At 47.2% G+C, this 26,625-nt stretch overlaps 1 protein-coding gene across 1 annotated transcript in view; it reads left to right on the top strand.

Moving 5' to 3' along the window:
- The first annotated feature begins 3,739 nt into the window (after window positions 1-3,739).
- Window positions 3,740-26,625, top strand: part of MAP4K5 (mitogen-activated protein kinase kinase kinase kinase 5) — a 63,541-nt gene continuing 40,655 nt past the window's right edge. The window contains exons 1-2 of the mRNA XM_082058939.1: window positions 3,740-4,327; window positions 23,712-23,769. Of these exons, the coding sequence (XP_081915065.1) occupies window positions 4,220-4,327; window positions 23,712-23,769 (166 nt within the window). The 5' untranslated portion in view covers window positions 3,740-4,219. The remainder of the gene's footprint in view (window positions 4,328-23,711; window positions 23,770-26,625) is intronic.

Genomic DNA, 26,625 nt, shown 5'->3' with positions numbered 1-26,625 from the left:
TTACCAGCACCGAGAGCTGCCGAGGTGATGCCGAGAAGCTTTAGTAGGTTCAGCATCCTGGACTCGGTGGTGGGAAGCTGCCCGCAGAGAGCCTGGAAATAGCTCCTTGCTCGTGGCCATGGGGAGATGGGGTGAAACAACAGCGTGTGTTCCATCAGGGAGGAAAACCAGCCTGAAAAACCCAAACCACAAGCTTAGCAAAAAAAAATAATCTACGTCTCAAATCATAGGGAGGATGCTGCAGCATTTCTTTGGACTCCGCAACAATGGAGTTGGATATAAAATATAGTGTATTGCAGGAATCAATGAGTGGGACAAGCTGCAGGCCCTCGAGTTGATTCATGAGCCTTCGGCCTTGGCATCGCTGTGCAGCTGATCTAGTTTATTATTTAAACACCTTGCAAACATGAAACAATCCCGCACGATAGTACTGAATACCTTCCGTGTGAGGTTGTTAAGACTATGCGAAATTAAAGATGCTTTAGCAGTCTGAGGAAAATTACGGCTGAAGTATTTTTCCTTCATGCTCAGAGTTTATTTGACAACGAACATGCATTCGCACACGCGGCACATTCTGCTGCTTTTAAACCCACCTTTCTTATATTTTTCTGTTAGAAATTTCTACAGTTTTGCATCTACCGTTACCAGTCTCATTAAAATAACCTTGGCTGTTCTTCCTCTTAACACTACAATGCAAACAGATCACATTCTCTAATCCTACGTAATGCCTTATGTAAAACCACTTAACATTCCTTTTAAGGCTGGGACCCATCCAGATGAAAGATGCTGCATAAAAGCACATTCCTTAACACGCTTGACCAGAAAAGCAACGTGGTCTGGGGTGGAAAATACAGAGTGGGAATCGGCGTGTGTTCAAGAGTGCATGCCTGGCAGCGTGCAGGGGCAAAATAGTGGTCAATACAGGAGCTTTTGCATTAAATTGCAGTCGTCGGACGGCCCTTGGATCTGTACCACGTTCTAGGAGGCCAAGTCTTAATGCACCATCTGCTACTGGAAAATGAAATGGCCTCTTTCCTGTGCTGTCATCTGATGGCTCGTCAAGAGCAGCAAATCAGTAGAGCGAAAAGCGGCGTTTGAACCCTCAGCCGAGGAAGAGAAAAGAAAAAGGACGCAAACAGCTCGCTATCAGGAGTGCAGGAAGCTAATTTGTGGGGGAGAGGTAATTGTTTTGTTAAAAATCGCCTGAGGAAATACAGCTCCCTAAAGGGTAAATAGTTTCTTCTGTATTTGCTGGGTGTTCAGGAAAACGTATGTATTTATGTTGGAGAGAACATACAGGATGTAGAAGGATTTCAGAGCACAAGGGGAAATTAAATGCCAGTCCCTTTAAGTTAGCAGTCCCGTGCTCCCCTGCCTCTCTACAAGCAGAACAGTTTACATTTTGGAGCCAGATTCTGGCTTCAAACGAGCCCATAAATAAAAACCCAATAAAATCAAATGCCACTAGGCAATTCCTGAGAGCCTGAACACATGGTCTTTGAGCTTAACCTAAAGCAACACGCCAACCCTAATCAGTAATGCTGCAGATTGTGTTTTGAAGGAAGATCTTATGCAACCAGCGCCGCTGCTTCAGGTACTCACATCTGGAATTTCTAAAGTGTTGGAGCAAGCTTAAAACCCAGGCTCCATTTTAAACTGAGAATCAGCACCCAGCTACTTTGTTGATAGACTATATCGGACCTGCGTGGGCCCTCCGACTGCTGAAGAGGCAGAATCTGATCTTAAATAACCAATCTGGAGTCCCGAACACCAAAGAGACTTGTACATCTGGCATTGTTTTCCAGAGAAGGAAAGGCAGATGCAGAATACTTGCTGTCTTGCAGTTCCACAGCAGCTCTTTTGACTTTAGGAGCTGAAGGAGGCAAGTCCCAACAAGTACGAGTTAATTCTCATGTGACTATCATTGCAGTGGCTGCCCACAAAGCTAAATACCCACGAAAAGGAGCACATGGTGCAGCTGCAAGGTTGCAATTCAGGTTGCAAAGGATGAGAGACACGGAGCCAGGGAGTCCCACTCAGTCCATGTCCCCATTCCCCCCAGCTGGTACATCCTCCTCCTCCTCCTCTTCCTCTGGCATCTCAGCCTCTCTGGGAGCAGCTCAGGTCCAGCACTCAGCTCTGAGCGGGGTTTTGCCATGGCAGCTGTGATAACCCCTATCAGGATGCACGTGAACAGCTCTGGCGTCAAAGATGGAAAGCTCAGCTTAGTGTTGGGCAGAAGCATACATATGGATATAAATAAATTAATATATATATATATATGTGGAGTAGGCAAGCTGGGGGTTTTCCTCCAGCCTCAAAGCAAAGGGTATGGCCCGATAAGCCATGCCTGCCACCACACTTGTCTCTCCACAACGAAGACACGGACTTGCTGGAGAGGGGCCAGAGGAGCCACAGAAATGATACGAGGCTGGAACAGCTCTGCTGGGAGGACAGGCTGAGAGAGCTGGGGTGTTCAGCTGGAGAAGAGAAGCTCCAGGGAGATGTTATTGCCGCCTTTCCATACTTAAAAGGAGCCGATAAGAAAGATGGGAACGCTTTTTAGTAGGGTATGTAGTAATAGGACAAAGGGTGACGGTTTTAAATTAAGAGAGGGGAGATTCAGACTAGATAGAAGGAAGAAATTGTTGGCCCTGAGGGTGGTGAGAGCCTGGCCTGGGCTGGCCAGAGAGGTGGTGGCTGAACCATCCCTGGAGACATCCCAGGCCAGGCTGGACGGGGCTCTGAGCAACCTGAGCTGGTGAAGATGTTCCTGCTCACAGCAGGGGTGGCACTGGATGGGCTCTGAAGGTGCCTTCAACCCAAACCACTCTGTGACATTCTGTGATTCCATGAGCTCCATGACACAGCAGCCCCAGGCTCACCCATTACTGAAGCTCACGGTGTCACCTCCAGGACAGGTAGTGGGGCATCCAGCTGCACCAGGGCTCACCTACAGCCCCAGCTCTGTCTCTACCGAACACAGAGACCACCCACCCCCTGGCTGCCCTTTCCCTGCTGCCCAGCCCACGGGAGCCCCACAGAATCCCAGAATGTCAGGGGTTGGAAGGGCCCTGGAAAGCTCATCCAGTGCAATCCCCCCATGGAGCAGGAACACCCAGATGAGGTTACACAGGAAGGTGTCCAGGGGGTTGGAATGTCTGCACAGAAGGAGACTCCACAACCCCCCTGGGCAGCCTGGGCCAGGCTCTGCCACCCTCACTGAGAAGAAGTTTCTTCTCAAATTTAAGTGGAACCTCCTGCATTCCAGTTTGCACCCATTGCCCCTTGTCCTGTCACTGGTTGTCACCGAGAAGAGCCTGGCTCCATCCTCCTGACACTCCCCCTTTCCATATTGATCCCCATGAATGAGTCCCCCCTCAGTGTCCTCTTGTCCAGCTCCAGAGCCCCAGCTCCCTCAGCCTTTCCTCACACGGGAGATGCTCCACTCCCTGCAGCATCTTGGTGGCTGCGCTGGACTCTCTGCAGCAGTTCCCTGTCCTGCTGGAACCCAGCCCCAGCTGAGCCGCGGGGCCGCCGGAGCGGAGCGGCCTCAGGGCCGCAGGGAGGGCCGCAGACTTTCCCCAGCAGCTGCCATCGCAACGCGGGTTTCCCTCCCGTCGCGGGGCGGGGAGGCGGGCGGTGGGCGGGCAGGGCCGCGGCGGTGCCGCCGGCCGCGCTGTGGCGCTGCAGCGTTGCGGAGGTCCCGCTGCCGTCCCGGCCCGACCCGACCCGTCCCGGTGCGTGCGTGGGGGCCGGGGCCGCGGCGGGAGGAGGCGGCGGCAGCGGCGGCGCTCGCTCTCCGGCGGGACAAAGGGCTGTGGGCGCGCAGGTAGGAGCCGGCCCGGCCTTGCTGCGGGCAGACGGGCTGTGGCTGGCCCGGCGGGCGGCGGGCGGGCCCGCGGCGCCTCCTCAGCGCCGGCCGGTCGGGACCTCCCTCCTTCCCTCCCCGCAGCGGTTGTTCCCCGCCGGTTTCGCCGCTTCCCCGGGGCGCCCCGCGAGCCGCCGCGGGCTGCGGGCGGCGCTGCCCCGCCGCCAACCGCCGCGCAACCGCCCGCTGCCGCCTTTGTCTCGGCACCCGCGGCCCAGCGCCCCGGAGCCCCCTCAGCCGAGCGCTTCCCGCCGCAGGAGCCATGGGCCGGCTGCCGCGTTAGCAGCATCCCCGGCCGGAGGGGAGAGCAGCAGAGCGGCCGCCGTTCCCCTTCCCCCGGGGCTGGAGATGGAGCCGGCGGCGCGGCCGAGCGGGGATATCCTGAGGCGGAACCCGCAGCAGGACTACGAGCTGATCCAGCGGGTGGGGAGCGGCACCTACGGCGACGTCTACAAGGTGAGCGGGCCGGGCCGCGCTCGGCGCTTCCCCTCAGCCGGGGTCGGGGACACGGCGGTCCCGAAAACCGGGGGCTCCCTGACAAACTGCAGGTTTCCCATCTCCTTTAACACTTTTATTCAAAAGTGTTAACTCGCAGCGTTGGAGGAGGGTTTCACCGCTCCTCCCGGTGATATCTTAAAGGTTTGAGTTGGTGAATATTGCAGGTGATGCTTTCCGCGTTACGGTGTCTGTTCGCTGTGCTGCCTCCAGAGCGCCTCAGTTAAAGCACCTGGTTAAAAGGGTGCGAGTTTATCCCTGAGGTTAATAATAGCCCGCAAAAGGCAGCAGCAGATTAAAGCTCCTCAGGACCTGGAAGGGAGTCACAGTTCATGGTGGAGTTAGCGCTGCACATCCAGCTGGTGCTCACACTGGTGTGTGCTGGTGCTCACACTGGTGTGTGCTGGTGTGTGCTGGTGTGTGCTGGTGTGTGCTGGTGTGTGCTGGTGTGTACTGGTGTGTACTGGTGTGTGCTGGTGTGTGCTGGTGTGTGCTGGTGTGTACTGGTGTGTGCTGGTGTGTGCTGGTGCTCACACTGGTGTGTACTGGTGTGTGCTGGTGTGTGCTGGTGCTCACACTGGTGTGTGCTGGTGTGTACTGGTGTGTGCTGGTGTGTGCTGGTGCTCACACTGGTGTGTGCTGCTGTGTGCTGCTGTGTGCTGCTGTGTGCTGCTGTGTGCTGCTGTGTGCTGCTGTGTGCTGGTGCTCACACTGGTGTGTGCTGGTGTGTACTGGTGTGTGCTGGTGTGTGCTGGTGCTCACACTGGCGTGTACTGGTGTGTACTGGTGTGTGCTGGTGTGTGCTGGTGCTCACACTGGTGTGTGCTGGTGTGTACTGGTGTGTGCTGGTGCTCACACTGGTGTGTACTGGTGTGTGCTGGTGTGTGCTGGTGCTCACACTGGTGTGTACTGGTGTGTACTGGTGCTCACACTGGTGTGTGCTGGTGTGTGCTGGTGCTCACACTGGTGTGTACTGGTGTGTACTGGTGCTCACACTGGTGTGTGCTGGTGTGTGCTGGTGCTCACACTGGTGTGTACTGGTGTGTGCTGGTGCTCACACTGGTGTGTGCTGGTGTGTGCTGGTGCTCACGTCGCAGATCCACAGCCGTGGGAAGCATAACATAGGAGAGACGAGCCCCTTCCCCGAACATCAAGGGGTGCTCACCAGCTTTTAGGCTCGGGTTGTTTATAAAGACAGGCTTAAAAGTTTTCAGCCTGCGTTGGGCAATCTGCATTTTCAGCTGCGTGGAAGAGTGGGGTGATGTTGTACTCTGTAAAGCTGCTGAGTGTGTTTAAAATAGACCTGACACAACCGACCGTGCAAGAAAAGGTGTGTTGCTCTGCCACATAAAAGGCGGCTTGAGCTGGGGGAGGGCTCTTTGCTAATGCTCAAATTGAAGTTTTATAGATGGATCTTGTTCCCACCACCCCTTTGAAATGGTTACTTATAGCCTTGGGGAGTTATTTTTAAAAGTTTTCATGGTGCATATTCACTTTCCCTTTTTATATGTTTGCGCTGCGGATATTTCAGTCTTAGGGAATCCAGCCCTAAGTTCTTTAAAAGGATGTGTCGTTTTTCATAAATCTGAAACTCGGTGTATTTTGAGCTGCTTTGTTTCGGTGTGCCTGAATAGTCCGGGGCAGCGGGATGAGAAATAACCAGTTGTGATGCAGAGAAGCATTTTTGTGTCATCCCTTTGTGGAAAAAAAAAAAAAAGAAGAAATATTCTGCTTGTGATTATGCTGGTAATTGGCGGAGAGCTGTGCTGACATGTCATACGGCTTCCGGTTCCGGAGCCGGTTTGAATTCATGGCTCTGCTCTGTGCCATGTAAACATATCCCCTTAAAAAAAATAGAAACCACAACCCTCCCCCCTCCTCTCCATTCTCTGGGTTATGAAAAATGTGCCTTGTATTCCTGAGCTCGGAATAAACCCAAGTGTTCTCATAGTGCAACCCGGCAAGATTAAATCCCAGTCTCTGGCAGTCTTTTTAGATGTTGTTATGAGTTTACAGAAGTATAAAGTTAATGAGTTTGAAGTAGTTTGAGAGCCTACATTTGCTTCTAGGTCATCAGTTTGCTCTTTGTTTTTACAAAGTGCTGCAAACAGGCAGCAACTGGATCAAGGGGATACGGAGTCGGGTGGCACTAGCTGGAATGACAAATGTGCAAGGCAAACTGATTTTTCAAAGTCATTATGTTATTTGAATTTTAAAGTAACTAAGGTAAACCTTTTTTCTCGAAAGGATTTAAAAGATAAACATTGCACTTTTATTTTTCTTAGGCTTAGCACAGCTGGCACATCTTGTGCCTGCTGAGGGCTGTCAGGGCTGTTTATAAAATACATTTCTTAGTGAATATCCGATTGTTGTTATGTTGCAGGGTTTGCTAGAGAGCGCTCTTCAATTAAAACGGAATTTTCCTCTCACCTCTCCAAGAGGTTTCTCTGCTGCATCGCTAATAATGAGTCACCAGCGTATCCAGCGCGGTTGTTTTTGGGATGTCTAAATGAAGCAGCTTTTCTGATTGTGGGAGAGCTGCCTCTTCCTCAGATGCTTTTTGGTGGTGGTGGTGGTGGTTCATGCCTCAAATTCTTCATGGGGCATTTGGTAGCGTTTAGAGTAATTGGCTCTTTTCTGGATGTTGAAGGTGGAGGTTAAGCAAATATTTGTGTTCACTGTTAGGTTACAGAAGAGTATTTAAGGTCTTTCTGAAAATCTCCTACCCACTTTGCTTTTCATTACTACTATTGAAGCTGGAAACTGAAATGTGTTTTCTTATTGTTCCTGGGGCTTTTTTTCTCTCTTGTCTGTCGTATGGCACACAATGGTTGATTGTAGGGTTGCTTGTAAGTACCGGATTGTTGATGTTGTTTTAATATTTCTTTTTTCCCCAAAATGCATTTCAGGGTGGATGAGAAACCATCCGTAAATCAACCATTTTCTTCTCTATTCACAGCATGTGTAAGTAGATCCAAGTTTGGATCTGCCAGCCTTGGAAATATAATTTCCATCACAATCTTAACGTGTTAGTTGTCTCAGCTGTCTTGGGAAAATTGTCTTGTTTTCTTTTTCTTTTTTTCTTTTAATACAAAATATTTCTGTTAAGCAGTTCTAATCCATTGGAATAATTTCCCTCTCAGAGCATCATATCAAGCTATCTGAAATTACTGACCTCTGTAATAATGAAGATTGGCTACTCACTGGAATTTGATAATAAGCTGACAGCATTTCTTTGCCCCCACTCTCTGTCAAATGGTCAGCACCTCGGCATCATATCCCTTAACTCCGCAAAGATGAGATCTACAAGAGTGAGGTTTTAATTTGGCTTTCCTGGCAACATTTCTTTGTTCTCCGTGGTCATATCCATGAAAACCTCAAAGCGGTATTTAAAAATGCTGTAAGTTTGTTCGTGCATCCGCAGTCGTGCTGAAATAGAGGTTGTGTATGTGGTTAATGCAGAAACGTCCGGTTGACCGGTGTCGTAGAGCAGGGAATTTACAAAGCCACTAGAAGCTGTAAATGGGATTTAATGTCCAGCACTAGGAGGTGGCCCAGATGCCATCCCGGGTGAACTCCCACGGCGTGCTGGGATGTTTCCCGGGATGGGTTTTCACGCCAGCCTGACCTGGCCCTGAACTTGTGGCTTTTCGGTAGGGCCTTGTAGGCTCATTCGTGTCAAACCCGTTTTGGTAATGAGTTTACATTTGTTGGACAGGACCCACCAGGATCACTGAGTCCAACTCCTGTCTCTGCACAGGACAACCTCAAAGTTCACACCATGAGTCTGAGGACGATGTCCAGTCTCTTCTTGACTATCATCCTCAGCTCTATAAGCACATCTTCCTGCAGCCCATGGTGTTGTCTGGAAGTACTTGGAATAGTGCAAAACTGGCCTGTTTGATTGCATTAGAACATCAAGTCGTTAGGTTATATGTATTTGTAGATTAGAAAACAGGCGCCGTATTAGGGCAATAATTTACTTTAGCTGTATCTTACAGGGATTTCCTGCATGGACTTTTTAGTTGAGTATTTATTAATGTTCCTGGATAGGTTTGGTGGGGAGATTCAGGGGAAATAACACCCTGTGTCATGGCAAGAGATGCGGGGTCACCACCCCTCGCACACAGAAAGGAATTTAAAGTCCTCCACTACATCTGAGTGCATTGACCACCAGCGTATTGACTCTCTTGGTGAGCAAGGCACTTCCACTCCTCCCTCCTCTCTCTCCTTCTCCCTTTGGCTTTTTGTGGGTTTTAACGCAAAGCGCCCCAAACTGTGTTTTAACTAATCTTGGCTTTTGCAGGAGGGGAACAAAAGGCTGGTTTATGGAGACTCGTCTTTTTGAATGCTCTTGTTTGGCAGCTGCGCTGAAAGCTCCTGTATTTGCTGGGCCCAGCACCCTGCAGGCTGTTTGGGGATGAATAGCCGGGTGTCTGTGCTCGCTGGGAGGCGATGAGCAAATATCATCTTGTGCAGCAATTCTAAAGCTGTCTTGTTTGGGTTTTTGCAAGCAGGATTGTGACCAGCGCTACAGTGGCTGTGTTTAAAAGCAAGCACAGGGGGAGAGGAATGTACCAAATGAATAGCAGAAACTCTCTGTAAACAAGAGATGCATTTTTATTAAATATCATGGAAATTTCATTCCTTCTTGAGCCACCTGCTCATTCTCTTGGGATTTTTTTTAAATTTCCTGCACTAGGTAAATGCATTAACTTAGAAGAAACTTGTACTGGTTTGCCGTGATCAGTGCTGCAGGAAAATCGTGAGCAATGAAATCGGATTGTGGCAGACAAAAGACTCTTCTGCTCAAATATGGTTTAAAAATATGTATATATTTTTAAAGGTTGCCATAAAAGTGGGACTCTGTCCAGTTTGAGTCAGGTTTCAGCCCTGCTTGTGTGGTCAGTGCCTTCTTCTCAGAGCTCTGGCGTGTAATTCCTGGTGAAGCCAAAGGCTGTTGAGAACCTGTATTTAATATTTTGAAAATATCTCTTAATGTCAGTCTGATTTAACAGGTCGTAAAACCTTCCCAGTTAAAGCCTTCTACTGCTTAAAGTCAACCGGTTAAGAATGGAGTATTAAAGCTTGATTTTAATACCAGAGTATAGTTAAGTTATGGCTACGATAGTTTTTAATAGAATGATATCAGACCAGCGCTGAGTTTATTCATGTTGCTGCGGGGTTTCTCTTCTGGGAAACTGCATGGTTTTCTTTTAGGATGCAGTCAGTAAGATATATATGTATGTATATCTATATATTGACACCCTCTGTAGATTATTCAGGAGTTGAGGGAGAATCCTTTGCATTTCCGTTTGTAATCTTGGTAAGTTTTATTATTATTAAGCATTTAGTCTTTGTTGTGGAACATTCAAAGCTGTTTGGCTTTAATTATTACCTCCTGTTGCTGTTAATGGGAGGCTGTGTGCTGGGAATAGTGTTTCTCCCTTACTTTCAAAAGCAGGTGGTCTTCGAAATCTTAAAAATAAGGTCGGATTTCTTTTCCAGCTCTTTTGAAGAGTTGTCCTCCCAGTTCGGGTCCTCAGAGGAGCCAAAGGAAGAGCGGTAGCAATTTTTGGCGCTGCACCCAGCATCACTGGAGGGACTGAAAGTCTGTGTGATCAACTTTAATATCCTGTTGGTACGAGCCTTGTCTCTGCTGTGCTCTTGAGGTTTTGCTGTCTAGTACCCATCCTTCAGCAGATATTCTGCTGGATGGATGATTTTGTTATTCATTGGTGCTACAATCAGTCAGAGAGGCTGCGGCATCCTCTGGACCTGCATAGGAAGGAGTTAACCAGAACACATTCTCTTGTTCCCTGCGTGTTGCACATGTTTTTGGAGACCAGTCTGGAACACGAGAGGTGCTTTATATGAGCTGCGCCTTTCCTGCTTTCTGCCCAGACCTCTATTTCAATGCGAGATATCCATTTAGAGGAAGTGAATAGTGAAACACACACACCACCCACCCCCGCGATAGCAAAGGAGATCTCTGAGAAGCACGAACAGATCAAAGATAGACCATTCGCACGCCAGCATCTCCTTCATGTTTGTCGCTAGAAGATGCAATGGTCATTTTCATTGCCAACGCATTTGGATAACGTTAAATGTGTCTGAGATTTAGAGTGTGGGGTGTGTGAGTGGTTCCCAGTTCCCCGGGCAGAGGTGTGTGATAGAAATTCACAGATCTCCCATGAGAGAGAGAAAAGCTCTTCCTGTTCTCAAGGCCGTGCCGGAGTTTGCCGGTGTATTTTGCTGATGCCAGCAGCTGTCTGTCAGCTCTGCAGCTGGACAAACAAATACGCTTGTTACCTTTATTCGTATTTGGCACCTGGCTTCTTAGTTATGGCTGGACGTGAAAAGAAGAGGCAGCGTTGGCCCAAGGTGATTCCACTGGAGAACAATGCAAACCGGGTAGCTCTCCATCTTCAGAAAACTTGCTGAACAACTCAAGGCAACCTCAATGCCTTGCATTTTATATTGGCCAAGACCTCACACTTTGCCATTTTGTTAGGATTTCAGATTTTATATTTCTTCAAGAAGCTAGAATCGTTCTTTCCCCGTTTCTGAAGACGTCTTAGCAAAAAGGGCACTCAGCAAAGTTCGGTGGATGCAGTAGCCTTTGATTTGTGGTTTACGGCGATTTTGGTGGTCCTGGGCGCGTTCTGGGATTCTCCTAAAAAGTCAACGAGAAGGGCAGGGTATTTCATTCAAGACTTTGCATTTGTGATGTATAAAAACAGATGCTACCTTGCTTTTAATGAGGGTAGGTAAACAAGGCAGACCTGACACTGACAGTAGCTGAAAAATAGGAAAAGGCAGTTTATTCCACCAGGTCTTTCCCCGAATCTCCTTGCAGAGTGTACCTATGGCAGAAGTATTGCGGGGATCATTTATCTGAACTTCCCATTTGGCCTCACCAAGTAGAGTATAATCTTTCTGACAGGTTTACTCAATCTAATTATAAAGAAGGGATCTCTATATTATGTACCACCACGTTTTTCTCCAAGCTGTGGTTTGCCAGAATGGAGAGCGTGTTTACGCAGGCGGCACCATGCGGTGTTATTTGTTGTGCATCTCCCACCTCCTTTCCCTTTTCTTCTTTAGGGACTCTGTTCAGGAGTGGCTTGGCTGAGAAATTGGAGTCCCTCCTGTTTGTCAGAATAGCAGAGCAGCTCCACTGAGAGTGAAACACCTTTTAACACCATTCCCACCTAACCAGCTCTTCAAAATCAATATCTTCATCTGCTGGAGAATATTTAGCCTGTCGGCATCATTTTGAGCGCCGGATCTGCCTGCTCACGTGTTCCCCTGCAGCAAACAGGATAGGACAAGGGGTAGTGGTTTTAAACTGACAGAGGGGAGATTCAGATTAGATATAAGCAAGAAATTCTTCCCCATGAGGGTGGTAGAGCAGTGGAACAGGCTGCCCAGAGAGCTGGTGGCTGAACCATCCCTGGAGACATCCCAGGCCAGGCTGGATGGGGCTCTGAGCAACCTGAGCTGGTGAAGATGTCCCTGCTCATGGCAGGGGTTGGAACCAGACAATCTTTAAGGTCCCTTCCGACCCAAACCATCCTGTGATGATTAAATGAAATGTCTCCATCACGTGAAGGTCTGAGCTGTTGGGAGCTCCTCGCATATGGAGCCTGGCTAAACTGCTCTTTCTTCCTAGAAAACCTCAGTGTTTGATACAGATTGGTTTCCATTCTGCTCTTCAGCTTTCTGAATTCCCTCACCCAAGCGTTAGAGTGATTTGTTTGATCCAACACAGCGGAGAGTGTCTGCAAGGACCTTCTGAGCTGCTCAAAGAGCTCAAGTTTACCTTCACCCATGGCAGATGGGGAACGCCATGCTGAGGAGCCGCAGCTTGACTGTGTCTTTGTTTCGGTGAGGAAAGGAATTGCTTCCTGGCTTCTCCTTTGCTCAGGCCGGAGCTCAGGGGCAAATCTGTTTTGTGGGTGCTGTTTCCATCTGTCACATCTCAAGGAAGGGGATTCAAGAGGGACTTGCTTGCATGGAAACATGAGGAAGATGAGGGAGAGGGCAGTAGGGAGAGGCTGATGTCTTATCTCTGAGCCAGTGACCAGTTGTTGGACACAGGACAGCATGTTCCTCTCGGCTGTGTCAAGAGGTGGTCAAATTGTGGGATCAGTGCATTTAGCATCACAGATCTCTGGAAGTTGATCAATTTTGAGACTGCAGGACTCTGAGATACAGTGTGAGCAGGTGCTGGTCAGTACATCATAAGCAGGCAGTAAAAACCCTGAAATCTGTTGCAAAGGAGGGAGAGTAAGAAGTGCCAATGCTTTTGTTCCAAAGCTCTTCCAGTACTTTTCCCTACACTATTATCCTTTGTGTTGCTATGTGTGTTTCTATTGACTTCTCCACTGCTGAAGATGGTGAAAAGATCATGCAAGATGTACAAAGATGCAGGCAGGGATGTTCCTCAGAGCTTGGAGTCCTGGTGGCCAGAGCTGCTGCATTTACTGAACTGATCCATCACAATGCCATATTTAATGCCATATTTGATATTCTGGCATGTTGGAATTGCTCTTCTCCCAAGTCTATTTTTGTGTCTTCTGCATGAAATGTATAGAGTGTTCCTGTTTTCATAGAAGTGAGGAATATATGGCTGGACATTTCCAGAAAGCTGTATGAAACGTTTTCAGGTCAGTGTGAACAGCTGGATTTGTAGCCTGTTGAAATGTGAATTTTGAGACATTCCAGGAAGGCAGGTGCTGTTTCTTTTCAGGGAGTGAAGGGGTCACTGCAGGGGGACTCTGGCTTATTGGTAAGAAATAGTTCCTGAGCTTGCTCTGTGTAGCTCTTTCCTGTGCAGCATTCGAGGCATCATTTCTTCTTACATTTAATGTGATGCTCCACCCCAAGAAGCTGCATTTTTGTTCTGTTCTCGGCCGTGTGTGGCTGTTTGCTGATCGTTGTTATTGAAGCACTATAGAACTGTGTTATATTTGCCTTAACTCGCTGTTTAATGTACAGACATGCAAGATCATAGTTGAATTATAACCGTTGGACTCCCAAAGATGTTTGGGACGTTTAGTCATTAATCTTAAAGGAAAAAGTGGCAAAATCTCTTGCACAGGCACAGAAATGTAAACATGATCGGTAGAAAGAATAAAGGTGGGGCCATCCCATCTTCTATCAGTGTGCTTTGTCCTGATAAAACTTAAAGAATTAAAATGTGACGGGAAGAAAAGCCTTTTGAGTGTTCATTGCTTTCCAGTAATTAACAGCTTCAGGTATTTGTGTTGTATTTACGAAGGTTTGAAAACTGCAGCAGCTGAAATGTTGATGCGCTTGGTCTAAGGTGGGGTAAGGGGTAATATTTGATGTACCACTCGCAGGTGTTCACAGTTGTATTGTCTGGCAGAGAGGGCTTGTTAATTTAAATAAAAATGATAATTATGATAATGATGATACGCAGAGGGAGGGAACTGAGCTTGCTCAGCCACGTGGGCATCATTTTTGTGGCGTTAGCAGCTTGCAAAGGGTATTGAGGGTTTCTGAGGCTGGGCAGAGTATATCTGCATAGTCAAAATACTTTCCCCAGCACGGTATTTAGGAGGAGTTTGGTAACTGGGCAGGATAAGCAGTTTCTGATGATGCTGTTTCATTTTGTCAGGCACGTCTGCAATGAAATTTAAAGCACTGTTTGAGTTCTGATCCACAGTATCACAGTATGTTTGGGATTGGAAGGGCCCTGGAAAGCTCATCCAGTGCAATCCCCCCATGGAGCAGGAACACCCAGCTGAGGTTACACAGGAAGGTGTCCAGGCGGGTTGGAATGTCTGCACAGAAGGAGACTCCACAGCCCCCCTGGGCAGCCTGGGCCAGGCTCTGCCACCCTCACTGAGAAGAAGTTTCTTCTCAAATTTAAGTGGAACCTCTTGTGTTCCAGCTTGATCCCATTACCCCTTGTCCTGTCATTGTTTGCCACCAAGAAGAGCCTGGCTCCATCCTCCTGGCACTCACCTTTTATATACTTATAGACATTAATAAGGTCCCCCCCTCAGTCTCCTCTTCTCCAAACTAAAGAGCCCCAGCTCCCTCAGCCTTTCTTCATAAGGGAGATGCTCCACTCCCTTAATCATCTTTGTTGCCCTACGCTGGACTCTCTCCAGCAGTTCCCTGTCCTGCTGGAACTGAGGGGCCCAGAACTGGACACAGTACTCCAGATGGGGTCTCACCAGGGCTTCTCTGTTAATTGTGAAGAGGCATGATGAACTTTTTGATTAATATAGTGGCTGTAAAACTTTGTCAGACTGTTCCTGTCCAGACAGTCTGGTTTTAAATCGCAATATCAAACTGGGGAAAAAGGGAATCATGAGGATGGATACAGGGATCTTGAGAGGGTTTTATGATCTGCCATCGCTTCAGCGGTCACAACCGACCTCCTGCTTAGGGTATATGAACAGAAATTCTTCCTTTTTCTCGTTCCATGGGTGGTGAGGTTTGTCCTTGGGTACAGACCAGCCGTGCTGGCTTCAGCATCTCCATATCAGCTGGATCTCCACTGGGATGTGGTCTCACCCTGACGTTATGGCTTCGTCCCTCCAGCTCCCTCATGGTTTCTGCTTCCGTTACTTCATCCCCATGTAGCATTTTTATTTCGCTACTGAAAGTTTTTCCGAAGCTTGAAGCGTAATTTGCGCATGATCCCTGTGTGGTTGCACCAGAGAAGGGCAATAATGGGATCTTCTTGCAGGTGGAATATACTTGCAGGATATATCGTGTCTTGTAGGGACCTTATGGTATATATAATATACCGCTGTGTTCTGCAATGTGCAGATCGGCAAACCTCCAGTGCAGCAGTTCTTAGGACAACAAGGGTGCTGAGGACTTAATGCTGAATTATCCTGTAGGTATTTTAACTTAATGCCAAGAGGAAATCTCATCTATATAAAGAAGTAACTTTCCTTTTTGCCCCTTTTTGCAGAGGGTATGCGTGAGCTGGGGATGGTTTTGGGTCCCTGTCGAGATTTCCTCCGGCATTCTCAAACACATTCCAATCAAACCATCAGGCCTAATTTACGGCAATATTCTAATTCTGTAACGTGCGTATTATTTGAGCAGCGTGGGTTTGGTCTGTGTTTTAAAGAGAGTTGAACCAGTAAAGTGAGGAAGTCACTGGCCAAGTGCTTGAAACCGCTGTTGGACAACTGGAGATTCAGCTGTCGAAACCAGTTGTTTCTTATTTTCAAGTTACGTCGTTTAAATGAGTGAATCAGTCAAAACCGAGAAACAAAACCAAACAAAAAAATCAAAACAGTTTATTTTATCTCCTGGCTAAAAATAAGATGTGAGAGGATAAGAAAGCTGGTAAATCGTGAAAGGTATCATCTGTAATGAAGTGGCAGCATATTTCATCTCTTAATTAGCAGAGATGCGAAACATACTTTATACTTGACCTTTCTCATGGATGTAGCACATTTAAAAGTTCTAATTTTCCTTGTTAAACAGAAATGACATTTTAGTGAAGTTTTTTTATCTCAACAGAATTGCAGGCTGTGATTTTGAATCGCCTACTGAATTAGAAATATTGCTGATCACTGTTTCATCATAAGATATAATATGAAGATTTTAAATAACTTTATTCTGGTAGAAACAGCTGGGCAGTGGTACCGTCAGAAAGATGCAGGGACACCATAGTACGTATAGACAAGCACACAAATGACATTTTGAGGAAATCATTATGTCTTACCCATCTTCGCAACTGATACAGCAGAGCTGCAAACCAAAGCTTCATCTTAGGACAGAAAAACAATCTCCCTGCCCCTATTTTTCAACTAATTTTAACTTCTTTGATTTACACAGCTGCTTTATTATCCGTTCTTTCTGTTTTATTTAACAATAACAACAACAAAGAACAAAACACACGGACCTTTTTTCTCACAGAAACAACTTATGGCTTATTCCCTTTAGTTTGATAACTGTGAGTTCACCTCTGAGGAGCTGAAATTTTAAGGGCGCACTTACTGAACAGCTTTGTTGGAGTTGGATTTTTCTACTGGAATCTATAGCGCCTCTCTAGATTCTATCAAATGAATTACAGCAAGGAAAAGAAGTTGATGTAGGCTGGTACCCTGGGTTTGGTACCGTGTGGGACATGAAAATCTCAAGGAGTTTTCCCAGACAAGGAGTTCAAGATGAGCTTGTACACATGGCGCATTTAGAGCATGAAATATCACAGAATCCCAGAATGTCAGGGGTTGGAGGGACCTGGAAAGCTCATCCAGTGCAATCCCCCCATGGAGCAGGAACACCCAGATGAGGTTACACAGGAAGGTGTCCAGGCGGGTTGGAATGTCTGCACAGAAGGAGACTCCACAACCTCCCTGGGCAGCCTGGGCCAGGCTCTGACACCCTCACTGAGGAGTTTCTCCTCATATTTAAGTGGAACCTCTTCTGTTCCAGTTTGAACCCATTACCCCTTGTCCTGTCACTGGTTGTCACCGAGAAGAGCCTGGCTCCATCCTCCTGACACTCCCCCTTTCCATATTGATCCTCATGAACGAGTCCCCCCTCAGTGTCCTCTTGTCCAGCTCCAGAGCCCCAGCTCCCTCAGCCTTTCCTCACACGGGAGATGCTCCACTCCCTGCAGCATCTTGGTGGCTGCGCTGGACTCTCTCCAGCAGTTCCCTGTCCTGCTGGAACTGAGGGGCCACAACTGGACACAAGATTCCAGGTGTGGTCTCCCCAGGGCAGAGCAGAGGGGCAGGAGAACCTCTCTGACCTACTGACCACCCCCTTCTAACCCACCCCAGGTACCATTGGCTTCCTGGCTGCAATTCGAGGCAAACCAGCTTAAATAAACCAAATAAAACCCCCAGCAAAATCCATACATTTGGATATTTTGTTCCGATATTCATTCTGAAGGGATTTCTCATGTCTTAGGAAGCTGCTCACAGGTGGTGATGGTGTAGGAGCTGCAATCTTAGAGTTGCGGTTTCTCCTCTTTAAAACACCAGTGGCGGTTCCCCCATCTGCCTCTGAAGGGCCGTGTCTTTCTGTCTGTTATCTCACGGTCGCAAAGCAATAAAAAATGTCTTTTCCTTTGGTGTTAAAAAAATGAGTCTTAAAATTCTTTAATGCAGCACAAGTGGCTTAATTAAAAACGAGACAAAACCCACACAAATGAAACAATGAAAACCAAAAACCAAAGCATTGCCTTTTCCTTCAGAAACCTCTTTCCTGCGTGATATCACATGTTGCTTAGGGGTTCTATCCTCTTTATGTACAAATAAGTCTTAATTCTTCATAGGTTCCCTGAAATAGAAAGTGGTGGTATGTTCCTTTTGCGTGGGTTCATGGTGCTGTCTGCAGGGGGGAGGGGTGTTCGGATACAATATGATAAAATATGTCGTCTTTTAATATTACTTGAATTTGTAGTCTGTAATACTATGTAGGGTTGTTTTTTCTTTCCTGTGTCGTGATCTATGCATTCAGCATAGGAATAAAATAAAATCATTGTACATTTGCTCTTAGTATCTTCTGGTGAATGAACCCTTTGAAAATCCAGCTCGGTTTGTAGTTTAATAACATGTTTGAAGACATATTTGCTTTTTCTTTCCCCTATTTTATACCCTGGCCAAAAAGCTGAAGGCATCTGCTCTATTTTAAGTATATTAGCAGCTTCATGAGCATTCTTTGAGTTGTGTGATCTTACGTTCAAAAATGTATATTATTTCTCAGGCAAGCGAGCTATTTCTAGTAGCATTTCAAACCAATCTAGCGCACATAGTTGTAACTTGAGAAGGTTCTTTTCTGTTTTGGTTTGGTTCTCCAACTGAGTCAAAATTGAGCCTTTTTTCTCTTTTCCTCATGTGGTATTTGTTTGTATCTTTTGTGCTGCATTAGTTGCTAAATAGTATTTTTGTGGGCAGGGTCTGTTTCTAGCTTTGACTTTTCCATTTTCAAAGGATCGTGCCAAATATTTAGCAAATGCTGACCTGCCAAGAAAACTTCGTAAGAGAATAACCAGTGTCTGCTTGCAAGCATAGAGCTTATTGCTTGTGTTATTCCTTTTTTCTTAAATAAATAGCAAAGATCAGTGCACATCTTAACAACATTATTGTTACCCTTATTGCCGTAGGTCTTTGTCCTTCTGTAGTTATTTCTAGGAATGAGAAATAAATGTTTTAGTGGCTGTTGATCTATAAAGCCGCTTTCCTTATCCAAATCCTTCGTCTGGTTTTCTATGCTGGAATCAAAGGAGTTGGCCTAACATCATTAATGAGCTTTTAATCCCTTATTGCTTGAGTTAATTGGCCTTGAGTTAGAAAGTGTCTGAAGTCCGTGTGGGTTCCCCTCCTCCCAATGAGATACACTATCTACATTTCACCAACTGCCAGGAAAAATAAATACATTTAAGCCTTATTTGCACTATAGCTGCGCTTAGGAGTGCCAGCTGCACATCTAAGTTTCGGGTTTTAATGTGGAATTTATTTAAAGCCTGGTATTTTTGTGTATTCTGGGTTCTGCGCCTTCCATAAGGGCAGCTGCTGTGAATGTGGCAATAGGGGGTGACAGTGTGAACGTTGCCTCCCGCTTTGTACTCATACATATGATTCTTTGATTTCCTTCCCAAAAGTAGCAGTGGTGCTGGTTGCAAGAGATGGTTCTCTTGTAGCGTGTTGGATCTATAAGGTCTCTGTTCAGGAGACGGTTTCTGAAAGGCTCCACTATAAAGGAGGCTGGTACCGCTCTCCGGCTCCGCCATCCAGCTGCGAGGGTGCGGGGTGAACAATCGCCTCTGCCTGTTCCTGCCTCCTGACAGAGAAACAGCCCTGAACATTAGAAATCACTGTCAGGTGGCTTTTTCCAGCAGCAAAGACCCGCGAGACGTCTGCTCCACGTGTGACGGATGGAGCGTTGAGGACTCGGGTGGGAGGGACAGTAGTTTCTGGCTGGCATGTTTTTGATCCATCCGTAGACCGTCCCACATGAGGGAGAAAAGTGTGTTCAGCGTCTGTTACAGAGATGCTCTCAGCACCTCAAGCGGCCTTTGTTCAGCCCATTACTCTTTTTACTCTCTCAGGATGGGGATGGAGGGCATTTTGGGTAGATTTTGCTTATTTTGTTTTATAAAGAAGAGAGGAGAACACACAAAACTCTGCAGTGATTGCACCTGTGTGGGTTTGGTACCTGCATCCATCAGATGGGCGCGTTGTGGTGGCATCTTCAAGATCCCACCTTCTGTTTCAAGGTCTCTGTGCTCCTGCCTTCTGGTCCATAGATGCTGGAGTCTTGGTTTGTTAGGGTATCCTGCTCTGTTTTATCCCCTTGGTGCTGGTAATGTTTTGGATTCTCTTTTTTAATTACAGCTAAAACGCTAAATATGCTTCCTGTGTGTAAGAAATGAAGCTGTTTTCATGGATTTAGAGCAGCTCAGATGAGAGACGTTTGTTTGGGTCACCTGAGTTGGCTGAGAGCTCCAGGCAGCGCCAGATGTGAATTCAGAGGTGTAGGTGGGTGAGTTGAAGGGTCTGTTTGATGATTTTGTGAGATATGGAAAGAGCCATGCGGCATAATGGGAATTTCAAAGCCACGTAGAGCAGCTTAAGAGTTATAAAGTGTAAGAGGTCAGAAAAGAAGCAGGCAGCGTTTGAGATGGCAAAATGTCGTGGTCACTGGTGAGTGAAGCTTGGCAAGGAGTGAATAAGATGGGGACGCACGGGAGCGTTGCCACAGGAGCTGCCATTATGATTAGATTAAATGAAGACGCAGTCGAACAAACGGCTCTTCTGGTGAACCGGGCTGTTGATCCAAGGCTGGAGATCAGACAAAGACGTTGGAGCAAGGAGGGGATTTCAGCACAGATGTTGAAAATACTAATTTGGAGGCTGTGAGGGTGATGTTGGTGTCTGAACCTTCCTCTTCTCTTCTTCGGTGTTAAAGGAGAAAGTGGCTGGACAAGGAGACCGAGCACACAAACTTGTGTTCAGATGTCCAAGTGAAATGATTCTCCAGTTTCTGACCATCTCTCCCAGCTTAGCACTGTGGACCCTGGGGTGGAATTGTCTGGCTTACCCTCTTAAAAAGAAATAAAACTGCAGAGTGCATAACTGGTTCTGAAACCAGTTTTCCGTGTTATTTCGGGTCATTAGCTACAGAAAATGTCCTGCCCAAAATGTGTTCTCTTGTGTACATTTTTGGGTGTGCGATGGGAAGCATCAAACACAGGGATTGCCGTGGGTGTCACGTTGGATCCACTGTCCCACGACAGCTTTTTGATGCAGTCCTGAGAAAAAAGTGACGTCTCAATGGGAAAACCTGATGTGTAACGTCCTAAAACTCTCCGCACTCCCCCAAACCCCAGTCCTGCTAATAGTACACGTCTCGTTTTTGAGTGACGCGCCACTGACGTTGTACCTGGGTTGGAAGAACGTGTGTTGGTCCTGGACTAACACAGGCTCTGTCTGTGCAAATCTCTCTGCAAATCCCAATTTGGGATGCTGATGCTCACCCAGAGTTGTAGGACAGCTGGAGAAGACAACCAAAAAACTACCGAGCTCTTCTTTCTCGGTAAATATACTCTGTATATGACATTAGGCAAAAGAAATTGGACTCTCTGTCTCACCTCATTCAAATATACCTTTGTTCCGGTCCCACTCTTGTGTAGGTCAGGTTTTCTATCGAAGCTTTTTGAGCCTTCTGCCCAAATCCTAGTGTTTTAATTTTCATTCTGAGCCATGTAGAACACAATTTTCAACTTTGAGCCTTATTAAATAAAGTGAAGATCAATACCAGCAGATAGCAAGGGCTCTGCCTTCTTCTCAGGAAGACATCTCTACGTGGTAAATGTACATAAATGCATATAAATGATAACTTGCTCTATCAGAAATAGCTCAGGAGACACTCAGCAGCTGGCGAATAACATAGGTGGTGGTTGGCAGCTCTGAACTATTGGCATACGGTTGTTTCAGAACAGCTCCCCTGGCCTATGGTTATTTTCAGCTGATTTTGAATTAAGACCTGAAGCGTGGAGGAAATTTCAGGGGACCAGAAATTTTTAGAATGGAAATAAGATGACTAGAAGAACTATAATTTCTTACATTGACTTCAGCTCCTGCCTCACCCCCCAGTGAAGAAGTGTAACAACAAAACAAATTGATAGATCGTTAACTAATTCTTCATATCAGGGAAATGATGGAGAATTGTAGATAATTCATAGTAAAATGTCAAGGTTGTTTCACAAAGGCGGCAATGTTGATGTTCCTGTCTGACTCCCTTGATACTGCACAATCTTCTTTTGGAAAGTAGAACGACACAAACCGTAGTCACCAATAGGAAATGAGTTGTGAATTTCTTTAATTAACATCTCTCCAAATGATCTGAGGATTCCTTATTTGACAGTTGTCATATCTAGCTGTGTGTTCTGGAAACCCAGTTTTCATCCCTTGCCTTCCTACATTTTTAATGATGTGCAAGATGACAGTAGTTCATCATTGATCAAGTTTTCAGCTGCCAGAAAGATGTGGAAGAGGAGACAAAAACCCCAGAGTGAGAGCAGAGAGTCCCTGGGTGAGGAGGTGACGGCTCTTGGGAAGAGCCAGGGTGGGTAATTTGCTGCGTGTTTGCAACACGACTGTCTTAAATTGAAGATCTAGTAGGGTTTGTGTATCTGAGCATCCAAATGAGGATGTTGAGGATCAGGGAATATTAATACTTGGGCATTTTTGTCTTTGGTGTTGGCACAATAGGACTTGAATATTGTGTGTGGTCTTGGTGAGAAGTGTGTTCAATTGGAATATTCAGCTGTAGGACCAGAAAAGCAGTTTTAGGGTGAGTGGTTCCGATAACTTGATCTGTTTAGTTCATAAATACCAACCCACTTTCCCTTCCAGCAGACAAAGTTGGATGGTTAAACCCCAAATAGCGGCCTCATTAGGTGTAACAGCACCAGCGCGACCGTCATCCTTCATCTGTACCTGGACAAACGCTCCTTCGTGATGCTGAAGGAGACCAAAGGTTTTGCTGTGGTCTAAAAAGCATCTCTGGTTGGAAGGTACTTTTAGAAGCGGTCAAGGTTTCCTTTGTGGTTAGCAGATAACACTGTTCCTGTGTTCAGTGATTTGCTCTGTTTGCTTCTGTCGTGCAGTTGTTCAGGTTCTCGTTGGCTTCAGCTGAGTCATATTTTTCTCCTTAGCATGTGTTTGACACCCATCTCTCGGCTGAGCGCTACGGGACTTTGAAATGCCAATTATTGTTATTGGTGTGGGTTTGGGTGGGGGTTTGTTTGCTTATTTTTTTATGTATGTGTTTGTTTGGGTTTTTTCCCCTGGCTGGAAGCCTTTCCCCATTTGGAAACTTAATTAAGTGTTGACAAAACAGAGGCATTCATCTCTCAAGTTCTTGCTTTACCTGTTGGTAAATTAAGACTTCTTGTCCAAAGTGTGTTTCTTTTTCTGTAGTGCTTCCTTCAGTCCACAGCAGCAAATTTACCCATCTTAAATAACTGCCCAAATTGCTCTGACCTAACCCAGATTTCCCTTGATTTTCTATAATCTACCTCTTCACCAGATTCCGTATGTTCCCTGCATGTCTGTCAGGGTAAGAATGGAACAGCTGGGTTTAGATTCCTGTAACTTATGGATGATGGGCAAAGGGGAATGCTGCAGCGCCTAATTGGCTCAGGTTGCATGTCAGAAATGATATAGCTTAGCTCCGGTGATGGTGCCCGAGTGGTTTAGAGCTCATTTTACTACAGTTAACAGTCTTAATGAAATCCCCTCTTAAAACTTTCTATATCTGAGGTTGCTGTAACATTTTCCTCCAGTGCTGAATTCTCAGGGTGAAGTTTACACCGTACCTGGGCAGGACAGTTCTGTAAAGGCTTAAGCGGAGCTTAACTGGACCATCTTCTGGAGGGTCCTGGGGACCGCTCACCTCTGCCAGGATCTGCTGGGAGTTTGTTTGAGGCGTTAAGTTCTTCGCAGGGAATCACAACTCATCCGGTTCTGCTTTCAGAGCACATTGAGGTTTGGCACCATGAGATGGGTGGCGCAGCATCGCACCTACGTACCACCCGCGAGCTTCTCCGTCTCAACAACCCTTAAAAATGGTGTTTGGGAGGCGTGAACTCTCATTTGTTGGGGGTTTTTAAAGTCTCAAAAGGAACTGCTGGTAACGCTTCCCAGCTCCAACTGGGTTGATGCTGTGCTAATACCAGACCCAGATAATCCTCAGCCAGGTTGCTCTGGGCTAATTGCGTTGTGCTGTGTTAGTAACACATGACATCACGTCATATCTTTTCAGTTTGTGGGACTGCGTGAGGTGCCTTTGCAGTGTAATTAAATATGTCTTAACTCTCTTATTTCAGGCTAGAAATCTTCATACGGGAGAACTGGCTGCTGTAAAAATAATCAAGTTAGAGCCTGGTAAGTTTTACATTCTTTTCTGTGTTTTTGAATTGCTTTTTTTTCATTCTTTTCCATATGTTTATTTTCACACAGCTGTGAAGCTGCAGACAAAAGCCATGTTTGGGTTTTTCTGTAGTTTCGGCGATCAGATGACAGGAAGCGCTGCAGGATGTACCATCGCTATTGCCTGTGTCCTGCTCGCTATTTCCTTGTTTGTTCTTATCTGCCTTATCGATTGTTGCGTAAAAAGATGTTGCAGTTACAGTGTGTTGTTAGTACAAAGAGAAGATTAAGGGCAGATGGTAAAGTGAGAGCCTAGAGCTGGTGGGCTGTGCGATTTGAAAGGGGGGGGGAGCAGGCGGTGATGCTGATGCTCAGCAACTGGGAAAAACACGGCCCTGTGATCACCATCATTTCCCTGTGTGTGTTCTGCCACTCCTCCTAAAAGCAGGAGATGCAGGAGAGAAGAGAGAAATGCCTGAGAGATTTGCTGATCTGAAGCCTAATCCAGGTCTGTGTTCAGTTCTGTGAACACAGGTCAAATCCTGGGGTCAGTTTTGGGCCCCTCACACCAAGAAAGCCCTTGAGGTGCTGGAGCGAGTTGAGAGAAGGGAACGGAGCTGGTGAGGGGCTGGAGCACAAGTGTGATGGAGCAGCTGAGGGACCTGGGGGGTTCAGCTGGAGAACAGGAGCTGAGGGGAGACCTTCTGATCTCTGAACTGCCTGAAAGGGGCTTGGAGCCAGGGGGGGTCGGGCTCTGCTCCCCAGGAACAAGCACCAGGAGCAGAGGAAACGGCCTCAAGTTGCGCCAGGGGAGGCTGAGGTTGGATCTGGGGAACAATTTCTTCCCCAAAGGGCTGTGGGGCATTAGAACAGGCTGCCCAGGGCAGTGCTGGAGTCACCATCCCTGGAGGGTTGGACAGATGCAGAGATGAGGTTCTTAGGGATGTGGTGTAGTCCCTGAGATGGTTGGACTCGATGATCCAAGAAGGCCAGTGGTATCCTGGGTGCATTAAGAGGAGCGTGACCAGCAGGTCGAGGGAGGTTGTTCCTCCCCCTGTGCTCTGCCCTGGGGAGGACACAGCTGGAGTTGTGTGTCCAGTTCTGAGCTCCCCAGTTTAAGAAGGCCAAGGAATTACTGGAGGGAGTCCAGCACAGGGACACAAAGATGCTGAGGGATCTGGAGCATCTTTGTGATGAGGAGACACTGAGAGAGCTGGAGCTGTTCAGCTGGAGAAGAGAAGCTGAGAGAAATCTGATCAATGGGATCAATATCTCAGGGTGGGTGTCAGAGGATGGACCAGACTCTGTTCAGTGGTGCCCAACGCCAGGGTGAGGGGCAACGGGCACAGACTGAAACACAGGAGGGTCCATCTGAACATGAGCAGAAACTTGTTTGCTGGGAGGTGCCAGAGCCTGGCCCAGGCTGCCCAGAGCGGGTGTGGAGTCTCCTTCTCTGAGACATTCAAACCGCCTGGACCCACCTGTGTGATCTGCTCTGTGACCCTGCGTGAGCAGGGGGGGTGGGCTGGGGGGTCTCCAGAGGTCCCTTCAACCCCAACCGCTCTGTGATTCTGTGATCTTGAGGGTCTCTTCTAACCAAAATATCTGGTAGAGAGCTGAAATCAGAAATTGTGTCCTGAATGGAAAAAGAGGTGTGTTTTATCTCCTCACTTATAACTCAGTCCCACTTGAAGATCTTGCACTGCTTTGAAGAAGGAATCTCTCATCACTTGTTCACTGGTGTAGGTTTCAAATCCCTCCTCAGTGCATTCCCCTCCTGTATGTCTGCCTTGTTATTCTCCGGTTGTGTTTTGCCTGTACTCCTGTGGTCACGGTCCTGCCCGGGGACTGAGGTGGCAGCGGGGACAGCAAGCGGATCACGGGCTCCCAGCAACAAGGAAATGTGTTTATTTCTACAAGATCTGTGAAACTCCTCATTGTATTATGTTGTGTTTACACAGGTGCGAAAAGCAACTGTACAAATTTATGAGAAAAATCCGTGAAAGACTGTTAAATACAAAGTTCCCATCTATGAGTGAGCCATAAGTCTAGTGAGGTTGGTTGCAAACTGGCTTAAGGAGAGAAGCCAGAGAGTGGTAGTCAATGGTGTGGAGTCCAGTTGGAGGCCAGTATCTAGTGCAGTGCCTCAGGGGGCAGTACTGGGGCCAGTATTATTCAATATATTCATTAACGATTTGGACGAGGGAATTGAGTGCACTATCAGCAAGTCTGCTGATGACACCAAGCTGGGAGGAGTGGTGACACTGGAAGCTGTGCTGCCATCAGAGACCTGGACAGGCTGGAGAGCTGGGCGGGGAATAACCTGATGAAATTTAACAAGGGCAAGTGTAGAGTCCTGCATCTGGGCAGGAACAACCCCAGGTTCCAGTATAAGTTGGGGAATGACCTATTAGAGAGCAGTGTAGGGGAAAGGGACCTGGGGGTCCTGGGGACAGCAGGGTGACCATGAGCCAGCACTGGGCCCTTGTGGCCAGGAAGCCAATGGTACCTGGGGTGGGTTAGAAGGGGGTGGTTAGTAGATTGAGGGAGGTTCTCCTGCCCCCTCTACTCTGCCCTGGGGAGACCACATCTGGAATATTGTGTCCAGTTGTGGCCCCTCAGTTCCAGCAGGACAGGGAACTGCTGGAGAGAGTCCAGTGTAGGGCAACAAAGATGCTGAAGGGAGTGGAGCATCTCCCTTATGAAGAAAGGCTGAGGGAGCTGGGGCTCTTTAGTTTGGAGAAGAGGAGAGTAAGGGGGGACCTTACTGATGTCTATAAGTATATAAAAGGTGAGTGCCATGAGGATGGAGCCAGGCTCTTCTCGGTGGCAACCAGTGATAGGACAAGGGGTAATGGGATCAAGCTGGAA

The sequence above is a fragment of the Streptopelia decaocto genome, assembly GCF_964273445.1.
Source record: "Streptopelia decaocto genome assembly, chromosome: 7".
Lineage (NCBI taxonomy): Eukaryota > Metazoa > Chordata > Aves > Columbiformes > Columbidae > Streptopelia > Streptopelia decaocto.
Note: the sequence above shows the minus strand (reverse complement) of the source record. Positions and strands in the feature narration are given on the sequence as shown.